The sequence below is a fragment of the Trachypithecus francoisi genome, unplaced genomic scaffold (genome assembly GCF_009764315.1).
Source record: "Trachypithecus francoisi isolate TF-2019V2 unplaced genomic scaffold, Tfra_2.0 Lachesis_group5, whole genome shotgun sequence".
NCBI classification, from domain to species: domain Eukaryota; kingdom Metazoa; phylum Chordata; class Mammalia; order Primates; family Cercopithecidae; genus Trachypithecus; species Trachypithecus francoisi.
Genome location: NW_022681470.1, coordinates 122,778,307 through 122,803,900, shown reverse-complemented (window position 1 = coordinate 122,803,900; position 25,594 = coordinate 122,778,307). Strand labels below are relative to the sequence as shown.

General features: G+C 37.2%; 1 protein-coding gene across 1 annotated transcript in view; it reads left to right on the top strand.

Moving 5' to 3' along the window:
- The window catches only part of SNX7 (sorting nexin 7), a 110,527-nt gene that overhangs the window by 6,785 nt on the left and 78,148 nt on the right, over nt 1–25,594 (top strand). Inside the window, exon 2 of the mRNA XM_033197013.1 lies at nt 22,240–22,422. Coding sequence (XP_033052904.1) covers nt 22,240–22,422 — 183 coding nt within the window. The remainder of the gene's footprint in view (nt 1–22,239; nt 22,423–25,594) is intronic.

The window sequence follows — 25,594 nt, the reverse complement described above, 5'->3', positions numbered from 1 at the left end:
TCATCTTCAGATGCCAGTGCCTTGTTATGGATTCTTTGGAATACTGTGTTAAGATGGAGCTGAAATCTGGTCTGGGCTTAGAAGGAGGGCTTAGATCCATTAACAAGATCTTCCACTGGCACAGGAAATAGTAACAGTCTTGTTATATATTTGCTATCCATGAAACAGAATCAACTAAGGGATTTCACTGATGATATGTTCTGGTAACCATGACCTGTGAGGAAAGTCTGGGGAAGAACAAAAAGTGATTTAGCTTGGAAGAGATGGGTTAATTCTTTTAATAACTTCTTTTGAAGACTTATTATGATCCAGGTAGATTAAATGTTTACAGTTTTGAAGGGCAGAACTAGGACCACTGGGTGAAAAAATATAGAGAAGTTTCAGGCTTATTCAGAAAATAGATTTATAATTAAAGGTTCCAAAATGCAAGGGGTTACCCAACAGGATCATGAATTCTGTCACTAAAAATGTTCTAGTACAAGCTGGATGACTGTCCCAGAGGAGAGGAGGGTGTTACAGTTGAACTGTCCTTTTTTACTACTAAGAGCCTGTTCCAATGAATTTTTAACTTACTAAATTTAACTGTAAGAGCAGTGGAAAGTCTTAATTAGATGGGCCTATTCATCCCTTCAGTTTAGTTCCAAATTGGACTATGTTCTGACATTCTCCAATTCTTAATTTCTCTTCCCAAACCCGTTGTCTTTTCCATTTAATTTTCTCCTAGTGATGTAATAATTCCTTAGGTGTCCAGGATAAAATCCTCAGTGTTTACCTTCTAATCATCCCTCTCATGCACTCTTCATGTCTGTTCATATATCTGAATGTCCCCCATCATTTTTGCCTTTTTAGTATCTCTGGAATTAGTGCCGTCTTTCAGTTTCCTCTCCTGTGTTTGGAGTGGTTATGTGGTTACCTCTGAGAACTATTAAAATAGCCTCATAAGGTCTTCATTCTCTTAATATTCTGCCTCCATTCTATGTGTTCTCAACAAATCAGCGTTTCCGGAGCACACAGCTCTGATCATATTGTCACCTTTGCCATTCACAGCTGTTGATGATCAGGCTGTCAGCCTTCTCATTCACCATCACTCTCTTTCCTGGAGAGCCTCACTGTTCAGTTCCATGACTGTTACATCACCTGGGAGCTGGTTACAAATGGCATCTCAGACCCAGTGAACTGGAATCCGATTTATACAGGATTCCTGGTGATTTGTTTCCACCATACAATTTGAGAAGCACTGATCTAGGTTGGTCCACTTGCCATTATGTGAACTTACTGTGTATTTTTCTACTTTTGTGTACTTATTGTTAGGATAGTGAAATAAAATCTTTTTTGTTACTCATCATCCCTAAGAACCTTTTTCAATCCTCAGCTCGAATTAATTTTTTCCAGTCTGTGCTCTCCATACTAGTGTTTTGAATCATCTGATGCTTAATACATTCTGCCTTATAAATAGATATTATTTCTCTTTTCCAAAATCTTGATTGCTTGTCTACTTTCAATAGATGAAGCTCCTTGAAGGTTGGAGAGTAGGAACTCTATTTACAAAATAAATACATTAATGAATGACATAGCCTCTGACTTTTTTCGTATTTACTGAGACAGTTATTACAGCAATTTGCTGGTGGTCTGTTGTTAGCGAATTCAGTTTGTATCATATTGGTCTTTCCTGTCAGGATACTAAACTAAATAGAATTAAATTAGTCTTAATTAATGGTGAGTAATGTTATTGTTTGATAATACAGACAGCTATGTTGAGCCTCAATCCTGAACAAAATCCCCCATTTAGATTATATTAGAAGAAGTAAACATGAAGCATAAACAATCCAAAGATAATAATTTAGAAACCTTCTTTTACTTGAAAAAGAAAAAAACATATTAAGCTATTAATGCCATAATAGCACCTGTCTCGGGGAGCTTGGTTACAAGCAGTGGAAACCAACTCTGGCAGGAAAGAAGTGCAATCTTGAATATTAGATTGCTCACAGAGTAGATGTAAAGGCTGGAAATGCAGGTGCAGAAAGGGACAGGCACTAGCAGAAACTATAGCCAATGTTATGTAGTCGTGTGCTGTGTAAGAACGTTTTGGACAATGATGGACTGCCTAAGACTATAATACTGTGTTTTTACTGTACCTTTTCTAATCATGTGTTGCAGCCCTGCCTACAGTTTTCAGTACAGTAACATGTACAGGTTTGTAGCCTAGGATCAATAGGCTGTACCATATAGCCTATGTGTGAAGTAGGGTGTACCATCTAGGTTTGTGCAAGTGAACTCTATGATGTTCACACGATGACAACATTTCCTAAGGCTGCATTTCTATCCCCATCGTTAAACGACACATGCCTGTATTTGAAAAGGGGATTGGATGTTGTATAAACAAAGAAAAAAATTGTGAGGACCTATAGGAAAGAGCTACAGCTCTTTTATGCAGAGACGGTGTTTATTTATTTATTGGTCAAGAGCAATGAGGAAAGTTATGACAAATATTTTGAGAAAATGATATTAAAAGACTCCAGATTTAAACTTAGTGTACTCTGAAAAGAATACTTTATTTCCATGAGTTTTAAAGATAAAGTTTATGTTCGTATCGTTGAGGGTCCTGATAATATGCTCTAGCACACTCTGAACTGATAGCCTGCTGTAGTTTTACAAGTAGCTAGTGTGATAAAAAGGAAGCAGATTCAATAGCTATGTGGTTACAGTGTTCAAAATTTATTTTATTCGTTTGTTTATTTGTGTCACACACTTTCCAAAGAAGATATGAGACTAAAAGTTAAACATTTACATTGGAATCACCTTAAGTATATAATTTACAGTTTTCTCAATAAACAGGTAAAGAGTTATATGCTTAAAAGATTTTGCTTATTTTAAACAGAATATTTGATTAACTTTGGATTGTGTATATCAATCAAGCTGGATAATAGAGTGTTACCTCTAGTATTAACAAAAACGACAATTAAAATTATTAGTAAATACTGACATAAAAACCTGCTTATGTTAAAACATAGGATTAAACCAACAGTTTTAACATTGAAATAGAAAAATTGTCTTATTTTTTGACATTGAGAAATGCTTTTATATGACATGCTCGTTTTTTCTTTTTAAATTCAATTTTATTGAGTATATTTTATATACCATAAAATTCACCCATTTTGGTTGAATGATTATTTTAAAGATAATTAACCAATTGTACAACTATCACTATAAACCAGTTTTAGAACATTTTCATCTCCCCAATATGATCCATTATGCCTGTTTACAGTTAATCTCTGTTTTCTCTCTGTCACAGACAAAAGCCACTCATCTAAATTTTCTGTTTATATAAATTTGTCTTTTTAGGTAATTGCAAATAAATAGAGTCATATCATATATGCTTTATCATAATTTTGAGGTTCTTTCATTTGTCATATTTTTAGGTTCATTTCTATTACAAAAATGATTTTATATCATAGTTTTATTTTTAGATAAATTTTTGTTTTAAAGTAAACAGAAGCTTAATCATTTAAATTGAAATATTAAGAGAAAAAGTCTGTTTGGAATGAAAATAAAAGCCTTATGTGTCACCAGAAACAAATGGCAAATTCTTGGTATATGAATCTTGGAAATTAGATAAAACGAATCTCTAATTTGTTCTGAGAAAAATGTGCATGTGTATTTTGTAATCTAATTTGAACATTGAACGCTATCTTCATCAGCTTTCACTAGGTTATGCTGCAGTACAACCTCGAGATTTCAGTGGCTTGCTTACAATTACTTTCTCTTTCTTGCTCGTGTATCTGTCAGCTGTGGCTAAACTGTGATTCTGCTCTAGGCTTTGACTCTGTTCCACATGTCTTCTTCATTTTGAGATCAAGACTGAAGCAGTAACCTCTGACTGGGACATGCCACTCCTATGACAGAGGGAAAATAATATGAGCACTGGTGGAAATAGACAATGGCTCCCAGATCTTCTATGCAGATACTGCCATTGTCCAAAGCAAGTAACTGGCCAAACCAATTGGGAGGCTCTGAAAATCACCTGGCAACTGGCCAGGAGATGTAATCCTCTCACAAAAAGAAGAGGGATCATTAGGAACAATCAGACCACCTCTAACAATGGTTTTGTGGCAAAGTTAGAGGCAAATGGCATCTTGGACCTCTCTGAATAAATAAAACCAAATTTTTAAAATAGAGTATTAAATACAAGAAATAAAATTTTCTACTAAGAAATTACTCAAGTGTAATCAAGATTAATGGAGCTGCATTAGATATGATTAATCACCACCAATTGGCTAATGCTTATGAAGAGTCTGAATAAGACCATACAGATGCTTAACAATCTCTAGTTGTGCAACAAATGTTTTACTTTGGAATTTTCAGGGGTAACATTCATTTATCATAGAGTGCTCCTCCCTTTTTAAAAGACAATTAGATAAAATATATGAATACTTGAATTCTGACGCAGCAAATGTGAAAATGAGCTTTGCTGGTCATTCCTTCATTATAGTCTGTGTTCCAGCCATATGTCTCCTTTCTGTTCCTCAGATATTCTTCCTGCCTTGGACCTCATTGATCGATCCTACTGCAATCCTGCTCTCCAAGTGTTTTGTATGGCTGACTCCTTCTCATGTTACCTCCTCAAAGAAGCTTTCCCTGACAGTTCTATGGAAAACATTCTTCCTGCTCCCTGCAGCCCCTTTATCCAACAACCTGCTCCATTTTCTCCTAACACTTACTCTTCATATCTGAAATTATCTTACTTATCTATATATTTATTTGCTCATTATATGTACCCTCCCCTTCCCTCTCAAATAAAGTATAAGCTTCATGAGAGCAGGAACTCTACCAGTCTTGGCCACTATTGTATCCCCAGCCCAGTGCCTGACACATGGGTGACATCCCGTGAACATTTGTTAAATGGAATCAAAATACTATACTGAGTGCTTTTTGTGTGCATATGGATGGTGAGGGTGGTTGAGTCTTGCTATAAATTAAGAGATGAGTGATTTGGGGAGAATGATTATCATCCCTATACCACAAATTTATTCAACTGTAAAATATGGGCAATGATAATTATACTTCTATCAAATTGTTGAGAGGATTAAATGAAATAATGTATGTATATGTTGCTAAGGCACATAGTCTCTGGCACTTAGAAAATGCTCAGTATTTACTATTATGGTGTATAAGATTAATATTTTGTTTTTGACTTGTGTAAGCAGCCACTTTGAATTTGTAGTGAGATCTTCAGAGGATCACAAAAATATACTGGTTTCTATCTTTGAGGAACCTATACTTGTTTAGGGGAAAATATTGTAGCAATAAATTGATAATCTGGATAGGGCTATATATACATCTACTTAGTTAAGTATGGAAAGTTTGGAAAAATTTTCTGTGGATATAAAGGCTCCATGGAGATAAAACTTAGGAGGGTAGGGTACTTTTAATTTGAAATAATTAGAGTACATGTTTTTAAATTTCCAGAATTTTGGTATCACTTCCAACAGTATTGTTTCTTAAGTGATACAATATGTGTATAATTCTCTCTTGGAGTGAGTCCTTACATGTAATATCTGCCAGGCAATTTAGAATTCCTGGGAGATTAGAATGTTTGGTGAATCTGTTTTAATCACCGACTGGTTTTCCCAATATATGTATAAGCATATATTGTCTCTTGAGAAATGCTCTGTCAATTTGTTGGTGGAGTTAGATATCTAGGCCCTTACAGATAGGAGAATATCTGTAAAGACAACACTTTGGTTTAGGGGAAGAGTTGTGGTTTACGATAAGACAGGATCCATTTTTGCCATGCCTATTTAGGGCACAGTCAGCTGGTTGTGCTCCTTAAAACCATTTTGATTACATTCCTGAGTTGGGTCTGCAGCGTTATCTGTCTGTAGGACATATATTAAACCTCTTCAGAAGTTCTGGTTAGAGTAATTGTTTTCCCTGGTTTGTTTTGCTTCCAGTTAGTCATCACTGAAACACAGTTGGGTAGTTGGCTGATACTGTGTTTTATGTGTGTATCTATTACCCCAAACTTATTTTAAGGTCATTTTATCGTTTGTAGATTTCACATTCGTGGCTTTAAAATATTTTTGACATGCAGTAATATGACATACTGCTGAGGCACACGTGCGAACTGCACCAGTGTGCTGGAGGATGCGCTTAGTTGGGGAGCCTTGCCTACCTTTCAGCCTTAGTATTTTAGTTGTTGTTGATTTGTTCTTGCTTATATATGGAGTTGTCTTTATTGTGGTGATTAAAAACATTGATTTGTAAGTGTATATATCTGAGTGTAAAAAATGTCCCTAGCAGAAAGGGAAATGCTGCAAATCTGGAACTTACCTCTGCCTACCTACCACTTGTCAAGAGAATTTTTTTTTTATTTCTAAGTTTCTTTAGAAAACTGAAAAGAGGCTGGGTGTGGTGTCTCACTCCTATAATCTCAACACTTTGGGAGGCTGAGGTAGGAGGACTGCTTGATGCCAGGAGTTTGAGACAAGCCTGGGCAACATGGTGAGACCCTGTCTCTACAAAAACATTTAAAGAAATAGTCAGGTATAATGGCTCCTGCCTATAGTCCTAGGTAATTGGAAGGCTGAAGAAGGAGTATCTCTTGAGCCCAAGAATTTGAGGTTACAATCAACTGTGATTGCGCCACTACACTCTAGCTTGGACAAAAGAGCAAGACCCTGTCTCTAAAACAAAAAACAAAAATAAAAAAAAAAACTGTGGAAAGACACTATATACTTATCCTACTCAAACATACCTTTTGAAAACTTTTAAAATGATTTTTATTATGTAATATTTTCATACATATGAAACAATATACGTATTTATAAAATATCTGTTTGTATTATATAGCTGTCTATATAATATCTATAGTGTAAAGCCAGAACAAGTAACAGCTTGTGGGCCAAATTTGGTTGACCTTTTATAAATAAAGTTTTATTGGGACACAGTCACACCTATTTATGTGTGTTTTGTCTATGACAGCTTTTACACTACAGTGGCCAAGATGAGAAGTTGCGACAGAAACCAGATGGCCTATAAAGCCCCAAATATTTATCATCTGGACCGTTACAGAAAATTTTTGCAGATTCTTGGTAATAGAATGATAAAATTTGCATCCATGTTCCACTCCTCAGTTTAAGAAATAAAACATTCAAAAATTTTGACATCCCTGTGTTCCCCTCCGTAGATAATCCTTCTCCTATGAAAAAGAAATGGATAATCTGAATTTTATGTTTGTTATTTGTTTGGTTTTTATGGAAGTTTATATAGGTATCTTGAAGTAATATATTTTAAAGATTTACTGATTTGGGAGCCTTGAATGTTTTAGGACTTTAAAAAATGATACCATCTTGTGCAAATTCTCCTATAATTTGCTTTTTTTCTCCTAATACTTAGTTTATGAGAATTGGCCAGATTGCTGTATGAAGTTGTAGTTTATTTTCATTGCTCTGTAGTATGTACACCCTTATATGCCTATTTCACTCTTTATTCATTTTTCTGTTTCTAGTTTTTTTCTAATTTCCAACAATGCTTCCTTGAATACACTTGTACTTCCTCACGTTCTGTATGCTACAGAGCTGTATACTGACTACGTACATTTACTTATTCTTGCTTTAGATTTTTATTTAACTTCGTGGGAAATTGAAAAAAAGTGAATTCAGTGATGACTCCTAGGGACTCCTGTCATATTTCAATGTAAGATTTTGACCCCTTTCATACTTGAGCTTATTGGCCATTAGCTCAAATCCTCCTTCCTTCACTTAATAGCACTTACTATTTGAACAAGTAATTTAATCTGAAAATAAGAGAAGAAAGAGCACTTACCAATACTATTTCTGTCTTTCTAACAAGGGGGAAAAATATGCTCTGCAGGAGTGTGGTAAGGTTTACATGAGATAATTGATATAAACCCTTCAAGCAGACATTGTGTACTACACATTTATTATCTTTCTATCCTCTTAGTCCTCTGTGATCTAAGGTGAGCTATGACCTCTCTAAGAAGTTGAAAGTAAGAAAACTGAACCTCAGAAAAGTTACTTGACCAAGTTCACTCGTCTGGTACATGTGTAAACTTGGATTAACTTTAGCACTGCGTATGTACAGAGACTTTTTCTTTTATTATACCACTCTTATTTTTTTTCTGCCAGAAGGGAAAATTATGTTAAATAAAATTATGTGTAAAATTTCTAAGGTCAGTCTATAACTCTGTAGTATATAAAACTTGAGGAAGTACAAGCATATTCAAGGCAGCACCATTACAAAGTAGAAAAACTAGAGACAGGAGAATGGATAAATAAATTGTGATATATGTATGTAAGGGTATGTATACTATGTAGTGATGGAAATCATGTCAAACAAGATTAGAGTGTTGTATGCCCCTTTATAGAATATGACAGAGGCTGGCTTTTCCCCCAGTCACATTTTCAACAGTGTTCCACAGAAAGCCTTTCTCATTTTTATTATTATTATAAGCAGGCAGATTGGAAGGATTTGTAAACCAAAACACAGCTGGCAAGTCTAAATTTAGGCCTATCAAGATGAGTGTCCTTCTTAACAACATGGTTTCTCAAACTCCTTCCACCTTAAGTTGCTTTTTTACCAGATGTCTCTTGGGTGTGCGTGTTTCTTGTGCATCAGCAATTTTATTTGCATGGCCTTTTCATGCCAGTATTCTGATTTATTACACTTCTCACATGGATTTTTTTCCCTGTGACTTGTAAAAAGAAAATAGCTGTTTGTGCACAGATGGTGGGTGTGATTTAGTATTATCAGAATAATTCACGTTACATTTATGAGACATTCCTGAGTAGCATTTCAATGAGGGACATTAAAGAAGGACACCTCTTAAAGATCTCACCTTTTAACCTGTTTCTATTGCTGTTTATCACCTGAGCACTCAAATATTGACAAACCATCTTTTATTTTAAATTTCAGCTATCTAATTTATTTATTTCAGTGGTAGAATGTTGGAACCATCTAATTGCATTAAAGGAGGGTGGAAAAAAGCATTCCCAGAAATTCCTGGAGTTGACTACTAACCTGTTAAAAAGAATGGAGCAAGGTTGAAATATCTTAATCACAATTTCTTCCTTTTAACTTTGCCTCTATCCTCAGATTTTTATTGTGTACCATTTTAAGTGCAGAAATGCTGTGTGAGATTGCCAGCTGTAACAAAGTACCACAGACTGGGTGTCTTAAATAACAGAAATGTATTGACTCACAGTTCTGGAGGCTAGAAGTCTGAAATCAAGAAGTCAGCAGAGTTAGTTCCTTCTGAGGGCCGTGAGAGAGGGATCTGTTCCAGACTTCTCAACGTGGCTTATAGATCTGTGTTCTCCCAGTGTCTCCACACATCCTCTTCCCTCTGTCCATGTTTCTGTGTCTAGATTTACCCTTTTTATATAAAGATACCAGTCATAATTGGATTAGGGCCTATCCTAATGACCTCATTTTAACTTCATCAGATCTGTAGGGACCCCAAGTCTAAATAAGGTCACACTATGCAGTACCGGGGATTTGGGCTTCAGCATATGAATTTGGGTGAGGTAACAATTCGACCCATAACAAATGCTTATAATAAGCCCCGAGTAACAATAGAAAAACTTACACTTAATTTGTGATTTTTGCAATAAATTCTGTTATCATGCTAACACCATTCCAATTCATTTATTTCAGTTAAGTTATTTAAGTGGTTTTTCTGACAGTCAGTGGATGTATTGTTTTGGAGTACGGATAAAAGACCATGAATTCTTGCAACACAGCCTTTCTTCTCTATTAAACACTCAAATCTCAGCCTGAAACCATCCCAGGATTTTCTTGTGTGTGTGCATTTTCAGTGTTCTAGCTATAGGAGTAAATGTTAAGAAGTAGAGAGTTGTCACACAGATAATTTTTATTCTGCTGTAATCTGTTGAAGGAAAAAGTAAAAAGATATATTTTCATTGTTTAAATGACCCTAAGATAATGGTCTTATATCCAGATAGAGAGACAGGGAGACACACATCCATTATTGGGGAGGTGAGACCTTTGTTTGGAAAGAACAAATTTTAATGATCCATTTCTCCTGAAACGCATCAACCGCAAAAGGTTAAATGGAGTTCTTTTTGGTTAATTGCTTCTTTGGATCTTCTCAAACACTTATTTTCTTCAGTTATTCATGTCCAAATGTTAAGTCTTTTAAGTATTGTCAGTATATTTTCTTTCTTTTTTTTGAAGTGAATATAAAACGCTTTAGATAGTCAGTTTTATTGAGGTTTTAAGAATGCTTTTGAGTGATTCATAGTAATTTAAATCCTTCCACTGAAATCTGGAATGTTGCTAAATTTCAGCCTGTAATTTTCTGCCTTTGCTAGATATTGAAGCATATTTTTATGACACCACACTATACTCATTGGTATTGTGAGCCTTTGTAAATTCATGCAGATCTTTCCCACTCTACAAAAGGATGCATTTCAAGCAGAAGAAATAGAATGCTAAATTATGTAGTAGGTAAAAGAAGTAGGCTGTGGTGAGTTGGAAGGGTGAGCAAAAAGAATGCCAAAGCACGTTTGCACGTCATGTCAGTAAAATACAAAGTACGTTTGCCCACCGAATTAAAATTTGTCAGCTTATAAAGTTGCTATTTATATGAAATGGTTTTTGAGAGAGATTTTTGTACATGCTGATTACACATTTATTTGGAAGCTCTAAATTCTGGGGTTAATGGCTGCTTAGTATTTCATTGTGTTAGCATCCCATTATTTAACTATGCAAACTTGTTAAGAAAAAAATCAAATATAATCCAAGTTATTCTGCCAAAACAGCCCTAGGCAACTGTTTTATCACTATGGTTCTTACTGTCTCTGAGCACATCATGTACAATGTTGACTCTAACAATTTTAACATTTTTTTCTGGTTACAAAATACAACATATGTTTTAGAATATTTGGAAAATACAGAAAATCACATAGAAAAATATTAAACCCAACAGCAATCCCAGCATCTGAAATAATTCCTGTTAACTTTTTTTTTAAGTAGCTGCTAAGTTCCCTCTCTCCCTCCCTGCCCATCCCCCCAGTCATACTCATACACACACATTGGAATCTGGTTTTACAGAAATTTTTTTTTTTTGCCTTTTTTTTTCTGAATAACATACTGTGAAAAGTTTTTCCAAGTTATTGTATGGTCTTCTAAATCATCTTTAAGTCACTATATTGTATTCTGTCATATGGATAGAATTCATTATATCCACTCATAGAGACATAAAATGATATATTTCACTAAATTTTTTTGCAAGACATCTATTGCTTCCATATTTTTGTATGTCTGATTAATCCAAATGAAATTTGTCTTCTACTCCTTGCTTAATGCTTAAATGATCACAGATCTTTTTGTGATAATAGGCTGAATCTTTGTAATCTTTATGACTATTGTTAATCTTCTTTCTTCAGTTAGCATGTCCTATGATAATATCTCTTCTATTATTACATTGAAGGATGACCTAAATGTTGCATTATAGTTCACAGAGCTAACCTTTTTGTGGGAAGAGCCTTTAGAGCAGTGTTCTGAATATTATTGATGATTCAAAAGCATTTTTATTGATTTAGTTTGAGGAGAAAACAACTCCATATTATGATTTCATCTTTTTTTCCCAGTCGTAGTTTCACAAAAAAGTATCTCGTCTTAAAACATCAGTACTTTATTAATGCATTTGGATCTGAGATATTTTGGAAATCATCAGGTCCAACTTTGTAATTTAACATAGAAAGGCCGAATTACTGGTTCAGTGCCTGCTTAGTCAATGGCAGAGATAGGACTAGAAGCCATTTTTGGCCTTCTTTGTAATAATTTTTTAAAATTTTACTCAGTACTAGCTAACTTTGTTGCTAAGCTAAAATGGGCTTTCTTGCAGATTTAATATTCAAATACATCAGTTAACTTTATAGTCTTATGCATAACAACAGACAAAACTTTTGATTCTAATATCTGTATCGCTACTTTAGGAGAACAAATGTATCTAAAAGAAAAGTATAGAGTTGGAGAATAAGTTCTTACCACCACTGCAGAAATAACTCATTCTATTGAGAGTGTTAGCTTTATCTTTGCAAGTGAAAGAACCGTTATTTGAATTTAAAGTTTACTGTAATTATCCTTATGTTTCAATTAATTTTATTTAGAGAGAATAACATGTAGCCTTTCCTTTCTCGTCTTTTTCTTTCTTTTGTTTAGACAAAACTATTGAAAGTGACTGAGCAGATGACCAGTGTTGCCAGTTGAAATTGAAGCTGAGGAGGCATCCTGCATGGTTGGGGTTGAGAATAAGGCTGCCTTGGCCTATGTGGTCAGAGCAGAGGAAGCAGCCAGTGTGGTTGGGAGATTGATTATGTACAGGGGAATTGAGCCAATAAGTAAACATATTTGGGATAATAGGAGCTAGGTTTCTCACTGCTGGCAAAAAGTGTTATAAATATGGAAAAGGGAAAGACTAGACAAGCCATGACATGTCAAATTAGAAATAGAGGTATATAGGCCAGGCACGGTGACTCACGCCTGTAATCCCAGCACTTTGGGAGGCCAAGGTGGGTGGATCATGAGGTCAGGAGTTCAAAACCAGCCTGGCCAAGATGGTGAAACCCCATCTCTACTAAAAATACAAAAATTAGCCAGGCGTGGTGACGGGCGCCTGTAATCCCAGCTACTTGGGAGGCTGACACAGGAGAATTGCTTGAACCCGGGAGGCGGAGGTTGCAGTGAGCCAAGATCGCACCAGTGCACTCCAGCCTGGGTGACAGAGTGAGACACCATCTCAAAAAAAAAAAAAAAAAAGAAAGAAAAAAGAAATAGAGGTATATAATTCTAATTTGTGTACCCTTGGTATTTTATATCTAGCCATAGATCTAGAGCTGTATGAGTCTGTGTGTGTGTACGTGTGTGTGTGTGTACGTGTGTGTGTACGTGTGTGTTAGTGTGTTCTTGCATTGCTATAAAGAAATACCTGAGGCTAGGTCATTTATAAAGAAGAGAGGTTCATTTTGGCTCATGATTCTGCATGCTGTACAGGAAGCATGGTGCTGGCATCTACCTCTGGTGAGGGCTTTAGGCAGCTTACGATTGTAGTGAAAGGTGAAGGAGAGCCAGCATGTCCTGTGGCCAGAGAGGGAGCAAGAGAAAGAGGAAGATCCAGGGTCTTTTAATAAACCAGATATTGCCAGAATTCATAGACTGAGAACTTACTCATTACCATGAGGATGGCTCCAAGCCATTCATGAGAGATTCACCCCAATGATCCAAACACCTCCCAGTAGGCCTCACTGCCATCATTGGGGGTCACATTTCAACCTGAGATTTGGAGAGGACAAACATCCAAACTATATCAGTGTATATATGTGTGTGTATGTCTCATACATTTATTTCCTAGCACTAATATCTTGGTTTATAAATACCAATCTTCTCAAAAAGGAACCAGAGCTCCTCGGAGAAATATCTGATTCCAGAGCTTGGCCAGGGAAAGAACAAAATATTATAAACTTGAAACATCTTGTTCTAAAAAGTAAAGTGCTCAAAGAATAATGAAGACATATCAAAAACATACTGGTGCAGCTTTAAGGGACTCCCACTTGTCAAACTTGGAACTGTTTAAACATCAAAATAAATTATGATGTTAATGAATTATATCCACTGAATAAAATAGGAATCTGTGAGTCTGTAGTCATATAATTAATTTGAGTCTATAGTCACATAATTAATTAATTATAGTCATATAATTAATTTAAACAAAATATTATACTCTTTAGTCTCCTTATTAGAAAACCTATTGATGGTATCAACATTGAAAAATAAAAAATAGCAGTATACATATATACACTGATATAGTTTGGAGTGAGAGAGAATGAATAAATGAATAAGGAACACTCAGGAAAACAAAAACTGGGCTGGCACAGTGGCTCACACCTGCAATTCCAGCACTCTGGCAGGATATATTAATCTGTTTTCACACTGCTGCTAAAGACATAACTGAGACTGGGCAATTTATATAGGGGAAAGGGTTTAATGGACTTAAAATTCTGCATGGCTGGGGAAGCCTCAATCAGGGTGGAAGGCAAGGAGGAGCAAGTCATGTCTTACATGGATGGCAGCAGGGCAAAAGAGCTTGTGCAGGGAAACTCCCATTTTTAAAGCCATCAAATCTCGTGAAACTTACTCATTATCATGAGAACAGCATGTGAAGACCTGCCTCCATGATTCAATTACCTTCCATCAGGTTCCTCCCACAACACATGAGAATTGTGGGAGTTACAATTCAAGATGAGATTTGAGTGGGGACACAGCCAAACCATATCACTCCACCCCTGGTGCCTACCAAATCTCATGTCCTCACATTTCAAAAACAAACATGCCCTCCCAACAGTCCCCAAAGTCTCAACTCATTTCAGCATTAACTCAAAAGTCCACAGTCCAAAAAGTCATCTGAGACAAGGCAAGTCCCTTCCACCTATGAACTTCTAATATCAAAAGGTTAGTCACTTCCTAGATACAATGGGGGTATAGGCATTGGGTAAATACACCCATTCCAAATGGGAGAAATTAGCCAAAACAAAGGGGTTACAGGCCCATGCACGTCTGAAATCCAGTGGGGTAGTCAAATCTTAAAATTCCAAAATGATCTCCTTTGACTCCATGTCTCACATGCAGGTCATGCCGATGTAAGAGGTGGGGTTCCCATGGTCTTGGGCAGCTCTGCCCCTGTGCCTTTGCAGGGCATAGTCCCATCTTTCTGTTTTCATGGGCTGGCATTGAGTGTCTGTGGCTTTTCCAGGGGCACAGTGCAAGCTGTCAGTGGATCTACCATTCTGGGGCCTGGAGGATGATGGCCCTCTTCTCACAACTCCACTAGGTGGCGCTCCAGTTGGGACTCTGTGTGGGGGCTCTCACCCCACATTTCCCTTTTGTACTGCCCTAGCAGAGGTTCTCCAGGAGAGCTCCATTTCTACAGCAAACTTCTGCCTGGACATACAGGCATTTCCATACATCCTCTGAAATCTGGGTGGAGGTTCCTAAACCCTAATTCCTGACTTCCATGCATTGTCTGTCCCAGCACCACATGGAAGCTGCCAAGGCTTGAGACTTGCACCCTCTGAAGCCATGACCTGAGCTCTATGTTGGCTCCTTTCAGCCATAGCTGAAGCAACTGGAGCGACTGCGACACAGGACACCAAGTCTCTAGGCTGCACACCCTATGGGGACCCTGGCCCAGCCCACAAAACCACTTTTTCCTCCTTTGATGGGAGGGGCTGCCATGAAGACCTCTGGCATGCCCTGGAGAGATTTTCCTCACTGTCTTGGGGATTAACATTTGGTTCCTTGTTATTTATGCAAATTTCTGCAGCTGGCTTGAATTTCTTCTCAGAAAGTGGGATTTTCTTTTCAATCGCATTGTCAGGCTGCAAATGTTCTGGACTTTTGTGCTCTGCTTCCGTTGTAAAACAGAATGCCTTTAACAGCACCCAAGTCACCTCTCGAATGCTTTGCTGCTCAGAAATTTCATCCACCAGATACCCTAAATCATCTCTCTCAAGTTTAAAGTTCCAGAAATCTCTAGGGTAGGGCAAAATGCCACCAGTCTCTTTGCTAAAACATAGCAAGAGTCACCTTTGCTCCAGTTCCCAAGAAGTTCCTCATCTCCATCTGTGATCACCTCGGCCTGGGTTTCATTGTGCATGTTATTATCAGCATTTTAGTCAAAGTCATTGAACAAGTCTCTAGGAAGTTCCAAACTCTCCCACGTTTTTCTGTCTTCATCTGAGTCCTCCAAACTGTTCCAACTTCTACCTGTTGTCCAATTCCAAAGTTGCTTCCACATTTTCAGGCATCTTTTCAGGAGTGCCTCACTCTCAGTACCAATTTACTGTGTTAGTCCATTTTCATGCTGCTGATAAAGACATACCTGAGGCCGGGCAATTTATATAGGAAAAAGGGTTTAATGACTTACAATTCCATGTGGCTGAGGAAGCATCACAATCATGGTGGAAAGCAAAGAGGAGTAAGTCACATCTTACATGGATGGCAGCAGGCAAAAAGAACTTGTGAAGGGAAACTTCCATTTTTTTTTTTTATTATACTTTAAGTTCTAGGGTACATGTGCATGATGTTTATATCATGTATAACTCCCCAATGCAATCCCTCCCTCCTCCCCCCTCCCCATGATAGGCCCCAGTGTGTGATGTTCCCCTTCCCGAGTCCAAGTGATCTCATTGTTCAGTTCCCACCTATGAGTGAGAACATGCGGTGTTTGGTTTTCTCTTCCTGTGGATAGTTTGCTAAGAATGATGGTTTCCAGCTGCATCCATGTCCCTACAAAGGACGCAAACTCATCCTTTTTGATGGCTGCATAGTATTCCATGGTGTATATGTGCCACATTTTCTTAATCCAGTCTGTCACAGATGGACATTTGGTTGATTCCAAGTCTTTGCTATTGTGAATAGTGCCGCAATAAACATACGTGTACATGTGTCTTTGTAGTAGAGTAATTTATAATCCTTTGGGTATATACCCAGTAGTGGGATGGCTGGGTCATATGGTACATCTAGTTCTAGATCCTTGAGGAATCGCCATACTGTTTTCCATAATGGTTGAACTAGTTTACAATCCCACCAACAGTGTAAAAGTGTTCCTATTTCTCCACATCCTCTCCAACATCTATTGTTTCCTGACTTCTTAATGATTGCCATTCTAACTGGTGTGAGATGGTATCTCATTGTGGTTTTGATTTGCATTTCTCTGATGGCGAGTGATGACGAGCATTTTTTCATGTGTCTGTTGGCTGTATGGATGTCTTCTTTTGAGAAATGTCTGTTCATATCCTTTCCCCACTTTTTGATGGGGTTGTTTGTTTTTTTCTTGTATATTTGTTTGAGTTCTTTGTAGATTCTGGATATTAGCCCTTTGTCAGATGAGTAGGTTGCAAAAATTTTCTCCCATTCTGTAGGTTGCCTGTTCACTCTGATGGTAGTTTCTTTTGCTGTGCAAAAGCTCTTTAGTTTAATGAGATCCAAAGACACATGCACATGTATGTTTGTTGCGGCACTGTTCACAATAGCAAAGACTTGGAATCAACCCAAATGTCCATCTGTGACAGACTGGATTAAGAAAATGTGGCACATATACACCATGGAATACTATGCAGCCATCAAAAAGGATGAGTTTGCGTCCTTTGTAGGGACATGGATGCAGCTGGAAACCATCATTCTTAGCAAACTATCACAAGAAGAGAAAACCAAACACCGCATGTTCTCACTCATAGGTGGGAACTGAACAATGAGATCACTTGGACTCGGGAAGGGGAACATCACACACTGGGGCCTATCATGGGGAGGGGGGAGGAGGGAGGGATTGCATTGGGGAGTTATACATGATATAAACGTTATGCACATGTACCCTAGAACTTAAAGTATAATAAAAAATAAAAAAAATAAAAAAAAAAAGAAAATTCTTTTCTTTAAGAACGTTAAATATTGGCCCCCACTCTCTTCTGGCTTGTAGAGTTTCTGCCGAGAGGTCTGCTGTTATTCTGATGGGCTTCCCTTTGTGGGTAACCCGACCTTTCTCTCTGGCTGCCCTTAAGATTTTTTCCTTCATTTCAACTTTGGTGAATCTGGCAATTATGTGTCTTGGAGTTGCTCTTCTGGAGGAGTATCTTTGTGGCGTTCTCTGTATTTCCTGAATTTGAATGTTGGCCTGCCCTACTAGGTTGGGGAAGTTCTCCTGGATGATATCCTGAAGAGTGTTTTCCAACTTGGTTCCATTTTCCCCCTCACTTTCAGGGACCCCAATCAGACGTAGATTTGGTCTTTTTACATAATCCCATACTTCTTGCAGGCTTTGTTCATTTCTTTTTCTTCTTTTTTCTTTTGGTTTCTCTTCTCGCTTCATTTCATTCATTTGATCCTCAATCGCTGATACTCTTTCTTCCAGTTGATCGAGTCGGTTACTGAAGCTTGTGCATTTGTCACGTATTTCTCGTGTCATGGTTTTCATCTCTGTCATTTCGTTTATGATCTTCTCTGCATTAATTAGTCTAGCTGTCAATTCTTCCACTTTTTTTTCAAGATTTTTAGTTTCTTTGCGCTGGGTACGTAATTCCTCCTTTAGCTCTGAGAGGTTTGATGGACTGAAGCCTTCTCTCATCTCGTCAAAGTCATTCTCTGACCAGCTTTGATCCGTTGCTGGCGATGGGCTGCGCTCCTTTGCAGGGGGAGATGCGCTCTTATTTTTTGAATTTCCAGCTTTTCTGCCCTGCTTCTTCCCCATCTTTGTGGTTTTATCTGTCTCTGGACTTTGATGATGGTGACGTACTGATGGGGTTTTGGTATAGGTGTCCTTCCTGTTTGATAGTTTTCCGTCTGACAGTCAGAAGGACTGTCTGTTGGTCTGTTGGAGATTGCTTGAGGTCCACTCCAGACCCTGTTTGCCTGGGTATCAGCAGCAGAGGTTGCCGAAGATAGAATATTGCTGAACAGCGAGTGTACCTGTCTGATTCTTTCTTTGGAGGAAACTTCCATTTTTAAAAGCATCAGCTCTCATGAGGCTTATTCACTATCAGGGGAACAGCACCGGAAAGACCTGCCCCCATGATTCAATTATGTCCCACCAGTTTCCTCCCATGACACATGGGAATTGTGGGAGTTATAATTCAAGATAAGATTTGGGTGGGGACACAACCAAACTTTGTCGCAGGCCAAGGCAGGAGGATTGTTTGAAGCCAGGAGTTTGAGACCAGCCAGGGCAACATAGCAAGACCTTATCACTGTAAGATATTTTTTAAAGCAGTAAAAGAATGAAAATGTAATCATAATTCACTATATGGCTTGGCTCTGAATAAAAATAATTTTTTTCTTAAACCTGGATCTACCTTAAAATGGTGATAAATTAAGATGATGGGAGAGAGAAAAACATATGTATATATTTGAGAAAAGGAAACATTGCCTATAAAATAGCTTCAGGTAGGTCTATAGCATAATAGAAAGTGAAAGATGAGAAATGGTTCCAGATTGAAGGAGACCAGAGATATAGCAGTTAAATGTAACAGATGAACCTGGATTTAGTTCTGTACCAGAGGGGAAGAACATTTTCTTTATAGGATGTTTTTGGGACACAGAAATTCAAAAGGGTCTGTGGATTAGACCGTTGTATTGTGTCAGTGCTAATTTCCTGATTCAAATACCTATATTGGTACTATGGTTATATAGAAGAGTTCTTGTTTTCTGAAAATACAGACCTATTTAGGAATAATGGGGCAACATATTTCCAGCTTACTCTCAATAAGTAAAAGTTTTCTCATCCCTCCTTTTCTCTCTTTTGCTTTCTCTCTCCTTAACTTTCTTGTACCAATTTTAATTTATCTACCGATCTAACATAGGCATGCTTCCTGTCAGATTTATGTCATTATTCTATCAGTTTCCTTTTCTTCCTTTTTTGTCCTTCTTTCACTTCCTTTTTTCATTCCCTTTCTTGTTTTTCTCTCTCTCCTTCTCTTTTTTCTTTCCTCTTTTGCTTACTCCCCTTTCTTGTTCTGTTTTCCACCATCCCCTTTTCCTTCTTCCCTCACTTCCTTTATTCTTTCTCCCTGTCATCTCCTTGACACCCTGTATATTTATTTTCCTGGTCCAGTGTATAAGGGCTGTTCTCTAGGTTTGCTGCACAACTGTCAACCTAGAACATTATCTTCTGGGATATTTCCTTTACTTTAATCTTCTGTTGTAACTCTTGTTTTTAGATTCTGTATCTTCTTTCCTGGCATATTCCCTTATTTTGGAGAAGTCAAGAAGCTTCCAAAGAATAGGTACATGGGAAGTTTTTTGAAATCTTTTATGTCTGAAATGGCTTTACTCTACCTATATATTTGAATGACAATTGTCTGGGTATGTATAATTCTAGGTGGAAAATACTTCTCTCTCAAAATTTTGAAGACATTAGTTTATTATGTAGTTTCCAGCATCACCGTTTAAGAACTCTGATGCCATTCTGATTTCCAAGATTCCTCCTTTATTTTACTTATATTCTTTCTTAAATCTTTCAGGAATTTAAAAATCTCTAGTTTATGAAATGTCATGGTGATGGATGCTTGTAGGGGTACTGCCTACCCAACCAGTGTCCTGTTCATTTTGGGGAGACCTCACAGGCCCTATCAACCTGGAAATACTTTATGTCAAGGATATTTTTCTTTTTCATTTTCTGGAATTCCTTTTATTCAGGCACTGCCTGCCTGGATCCTTTCATTTTAAAAAATCTTCTCATTTTCCATTTCTTGTTCTTTTGGTTCACATAGTGGGACAGTTCTTGAGCTCTGATTTTCAAACCTTCTGTTGCGTTTTTATATTGTTACCATATTTTAATTTTCATGAGTCTCTTTTTTGGTTGGTGTTGCTGTTCTCTGTTTTTTTTAAAACAGCATGCTTTCTCATTCATAGATTTAATATTTTCTATTATCTTTCTGGTGATTTCATGGTTTTAAAAAAGTGTTTATGCTCTGTTGTTTCTGCTTCCTTCAATCTTCTGTTTTGGTTTGTTTGTGACTTTATTTCACATCAGAGCCTTCCCTCATGTTCAGATGTTTGGTAGTTCCTACACCAAATAATAAAAAGCGGAGTAGACATTCTGCACGCGCGGTAGGGGTTTCGATGTAGGCTGGTTATGCAGAGACCTGTCTAATTCATTAGGGGGCTACAATTGTCAGTTTTTCTCCAATATCAGCTAAGAGAGAAAACTTCCAACTATGGTGGGTACTGTGGTATGAATATTTGTGTCCACCCAGAATTCATACTTAGAAATTCTAACTGCCAAGGCGATGATAGTAGAAAGTGGAGTCTTTGGGAGGTAATTAGATCATGAGGGTGGAGCTCTCATGATTAGGGTTGGTGCCCTTATAAAAGACCCCAGAGAGACCCTCACCCCTTTTACCATGTGAGATTGTAGTGAAAGGAAGCTGTTCTGTAAAGTGGGCCCTCACCAGATGCTGAATCTGCTGACATCTTGATCTTGAGTTTCCTAGTTTAGAACTGTGGGAAATACATTTCTGTTGTTTGTAAGCCTAGTTTATTGTATTTTTCTTTAATAACAGCCTGAATGGATTATGATGGGGTGGGGATTGTACCTTCCTGCCAACGTTCTTGGGACCTGGTGAACAGGGTTGCATGTCTTTGGGTCTGGTATGCAGGACTTTCACTTGATAGCTGGCTTTTCATAGGACCTCTCCCCCTATCCTACTGGATGCCCTCGAGTTCAGACCTTTCAGACAGTAAATTTCCAGTGTTCTGCCAAATTGGGGTGGGAAAGTTACCTGATTGCCTAGGGTAGGTGAGGGAATCTGAGGTTCTAGCTCTTTTTTGTTTTATTAGCTCTTCTTAATAACCAATCATCTGGTGTTTGCTCTGCCACAACCTTTATGTCCACAGGTTCTTGGTGCTTCCAATTCTTGAACCTTCCTGGCATTCTACATCATAAATATCCTTGCTTCTTCCTAGTTTACTCTTCTCTTCAGTATTACTTTTCAGTTTTCTCTGCTCTACTATTTAAGTTATCGCTTGATGATCAGTTCTCCAGTTTCCAAAAAGTAGCTGGCACCTTTCATTTACGTAGTTTTTGCTTCTTATCCTCACCTGAGTCTGTTAGTGCTACTATGACAAAGTATCTGAGACTGGGTAATTTATAAATAATAGAAATTGATTTCTCACAATTCTGGAGGCTGGGAAGTTCAAGATCAAAGTGCTGGCACTTTTGGCGTCTGGTGAGGGATGCTCTCAGCTTCCAAGATGATATCTTTTTGTTGTGTCCTCACATGGAAGAAGGTGAAAGGGCAAGAAAGGCACTAGCTTGTTCCCTACAGCCCTCTTATAAGGTGGCTAGTACCATTCATGAGGGCTCTACCCTTATGACCTAATTACCTTTAAAGGTTCCACCTCTTAATACTGTTGCATTGGGGATTAATGTTTCAACATGACATTTGGAGGGAACAGAACCATTCAAACCATAGCAATCCTTGAGGCTTTGTACTTTTCATTTGTTTGTTTGTTTCTTTACTGTCATCTTTTGGATAGGATTTTTAAGAGGAAACAGGTAAAAATACATGTTCAATATGCCACATTTAACTAAAAGCCCAGTAATCCTTTTTGTTCTTGATATACTTCATTAATATTGATAGCATCTAGAAATGGAAGAGTTTAATTTTTCTATTGATATTAATTTTTGAATGTTTTATTTCTTAGGATGCCTCATTGATGGACATGAACTCCTTCAGCCCTATGATGCCAACGTCCCCTTTATCAATGATAAACCAAATCAAGTTTGAGGATGAACCAGATTTAAAGGATCTCTTTATCACAGTTGATGAACCTGAAAGTCACGTTACTACAATAGAAACTTTCATTACCTATAGGATTATTACTAAGGTAAACGTTGGATGAATATTTTCTTGAATATAGCTGCTTTTTTTGAAGCTTTGGAAGTAAGTACCTCTTGTTCATTGTGATTCTCAACATTCCAGGATCTTAGCTGAATTGACTTTTAGTTTTTCAAACCTTTTGGCTAACACGTTGCTGCTTATCTGCCCTTCACTTGTTCTGTATCAAGTCAGTGAAATTCAAATTGACCTGAGAAAGTCACTGATTTTATAGCAGCTATACTTCTTAGAATAAGAACATCTAGGCCGGGCGCGGTGGCTCAAGCCTGTAATCCCAGCACTTTGGGAGGCCGAGACGGGCGGATCACGAGGTCAGGAGATCGAGACCATCCTGGCTAACATGGTGAAACCCCGTCTCTACTAAAAAATACAAAAAACTAGCCGGGCGACATGGCGGGCGCCTGTAGTCCCAGCTGCTTGGGAGGCTGAGGCAGGAGAATGGCGTGAACCCAGGAGGCGGAGCTTGCAGTGAGCTGAGACCCGGCCACTGCACTCCAGCCTGGGCGGCAGAGCGAGACTCCGTCTCAAAAAAAAAAAAAAAAAAAGAATAAGAACATCTAGGTTTTTAGTTTAAAAAAATTATTAAGAAATAGCTTTGGAAAAGATGGGCCTCAAGTTGTTAATAAAAAAAGAAAATAGTTAAACAGTTTGCAATAGTATATATTCAGATTTCTTTGGAACATTATAAAATATAGTACCATTTGTTTTTCAAAGTGGGGCAAGTGGCCACTTTGTCTCATGTATGAGATACTGTTAAGTGTGCAATAATTCAAGGGCAAAGTAGATCTAGAACACAGATCTCTTTAATCATAGGGCAAAGCACTGCAGAGACAGTTTACCTCAGGCACAATTAAGCAATCACCTAATATAATCTGTATTTTAAGTCATTTATTTAATAGCATTTTAAAATAATTCTCTTTATGATATTTTATTTATGAAGCCTCACCCTAGACTTTTATACTTCATATATGTAAAAGTACGTCTCTTTTTTTTGCTGAAAAAGTTCTGAACTATGTTCCTATAATCACTTCTTCCAAGGAAACTGCCACACTGCTATTAGTTATGTTTGCTGATTTCTTCACTTGAATTCTTAAAATCCCTTCTTGCCCTCTTATTTCAGTCAGAACAAAGTGCAGACTTTCTTGTATGACATATAAAGGGGCTTCTCAGTCTGGTGCCAACTTGCCAGATAAGACTTACTTCTTACACCTCACGTTCAGTACACTTGCTCTCCACTCATGTAGAGCTGCTTCTGTTTTCTGAATATTTAGGGGATCGCTTGCTCTCATAACTTTGCATATAGTTTTCCTTCTGTTTGCTATGTCTGTCCCCTTCTTAGACAGAAGAAGTCGTGCTTAGTTTTCAGTATACAACTCAAAATGTTAGATGCCTGTGAAGGCTTCTCTAGTTGTTACTGTCCCCTGGCTGAAATAGTTATTCTTCCTCTGTTTTCTCATGCTATTCTATTGAACTCTTAAAAAAATGTAAAACATTAGAGTCAATATGGCAAAACATCAAAAGCATATATTTAATCCAACTAAGCTGTTTTTTTAAATCGATAAAAATGAGATAATAGAACTCACTTCTGTAGGGTTGCAGTAGAATAAGGAATCAATGGAAACCCCACTTAGTAAAATGCCTAACACATGATAAGTGTTCAGTAGTTGCCATCTACCTGTATGGGAATAGTTGCCATCTACCTGTAATTGCCATCTACCTGTATGGGAATAGATACTTATTTGTATTTATTCTCAGTGAGTTTGTGAGTTTCTCAAGGAAGATAACTATATTTTAAGTTATCCGTAATTCCAAACACAAATCTTAGGACATAATAAGTAAACTATCTATTTTGTTAATGAATGAGTGAAGGAATTATCTTAGCTATATCAAGATGTGGTAGAGCAAGACAACATGGAGTTGAATCTTGATTTCTCACCTTCCTTGCTATGTGACTTGAACAATTTAACCTCTCTATATTAGTTTTCTTGTTTGTAAATAGGACAACAGTACTAACTTCATAAGGTCTTTATGAAAATTGAATGTTCATACAGACATACTGCTAGAATAGAGCCAAATTTCTCCTATTACTACTGTTACAATTATCTATTGTCATTATCCATTCTAGCAAATAATTTGTGAAACTGAATTATTTTTCCATCATTTGCATCTCTCAGAAAGACACTCTTTCTAAAGTCACCTTATGAGTTTAATTTAATTCATACTGTTCTTCTGAGTTTTCCTATTTACAACATACTTTAAATGGACTGGTCTTATAGAAGTAGTAATAGTAGTAGTAATAATAATATTAAAGTGTATAAACTAGCAAACATTTACTGTGTGATTGCTTTGTGCCAGGTAATATTCTAACCAGTTGCTACATGTTAACTCATTTAGGCTCACGGTAATCCTCAAACATAGATACTATGATTTACCCCCATTTCATGCATGAGGACACTGAGGCTTAGTGGCTTGTTAAAGGTTACACAGCATAGTAATTAGCTGAGCTGAGATTTAAATCCAAACAGTTTACTTTCATAGTATACATTTTTTCTGTTATATTTTTGTGCATTTAGCTATGGATATGGTAAACTTTCAGTTTAACTATTATAAACTAACTTCCTTTGTTCTACTCCTCATTACTTTTACTATATCATAATATATAGACTATATCTCTATATATAGAAATATATATTACAGATATAAATATATAAATAGTACAGGTATATCATGTTATCAGATAGTCTTTTCTTACTCACTTATCGTTTACTTATTTATTCCAAAAGATTTTATTGAGTACCCCTTTTCTCCCAAGTATTGTGCTTATATATTAAGAATACATCAGTGATCAGGATAGGTCTGACAAAAGGAACTTTCTGCCTTCCTGGTGTTTTCACTCTGAGGAAGGGCTGTTTGTGTATGATGATATGAAATAATTAATTTTGTACTGTGTTAGTTTGTTCTCATGTTGCTAATAAAGACATACCCAGTACTGGATAATTTATAAAGGAGGAACATTTAATTGACTCACAGTTCCACATGGCTGGAACTGGGGGCTCACAATCATGGCAGAAAGCAAGGGGGAAGCAAGACACATCTTACATGGCAGCAGGCAAGAGAGAGCTTGTGCAGGGGAACCCCCATTTATGAAACCATCAGATATC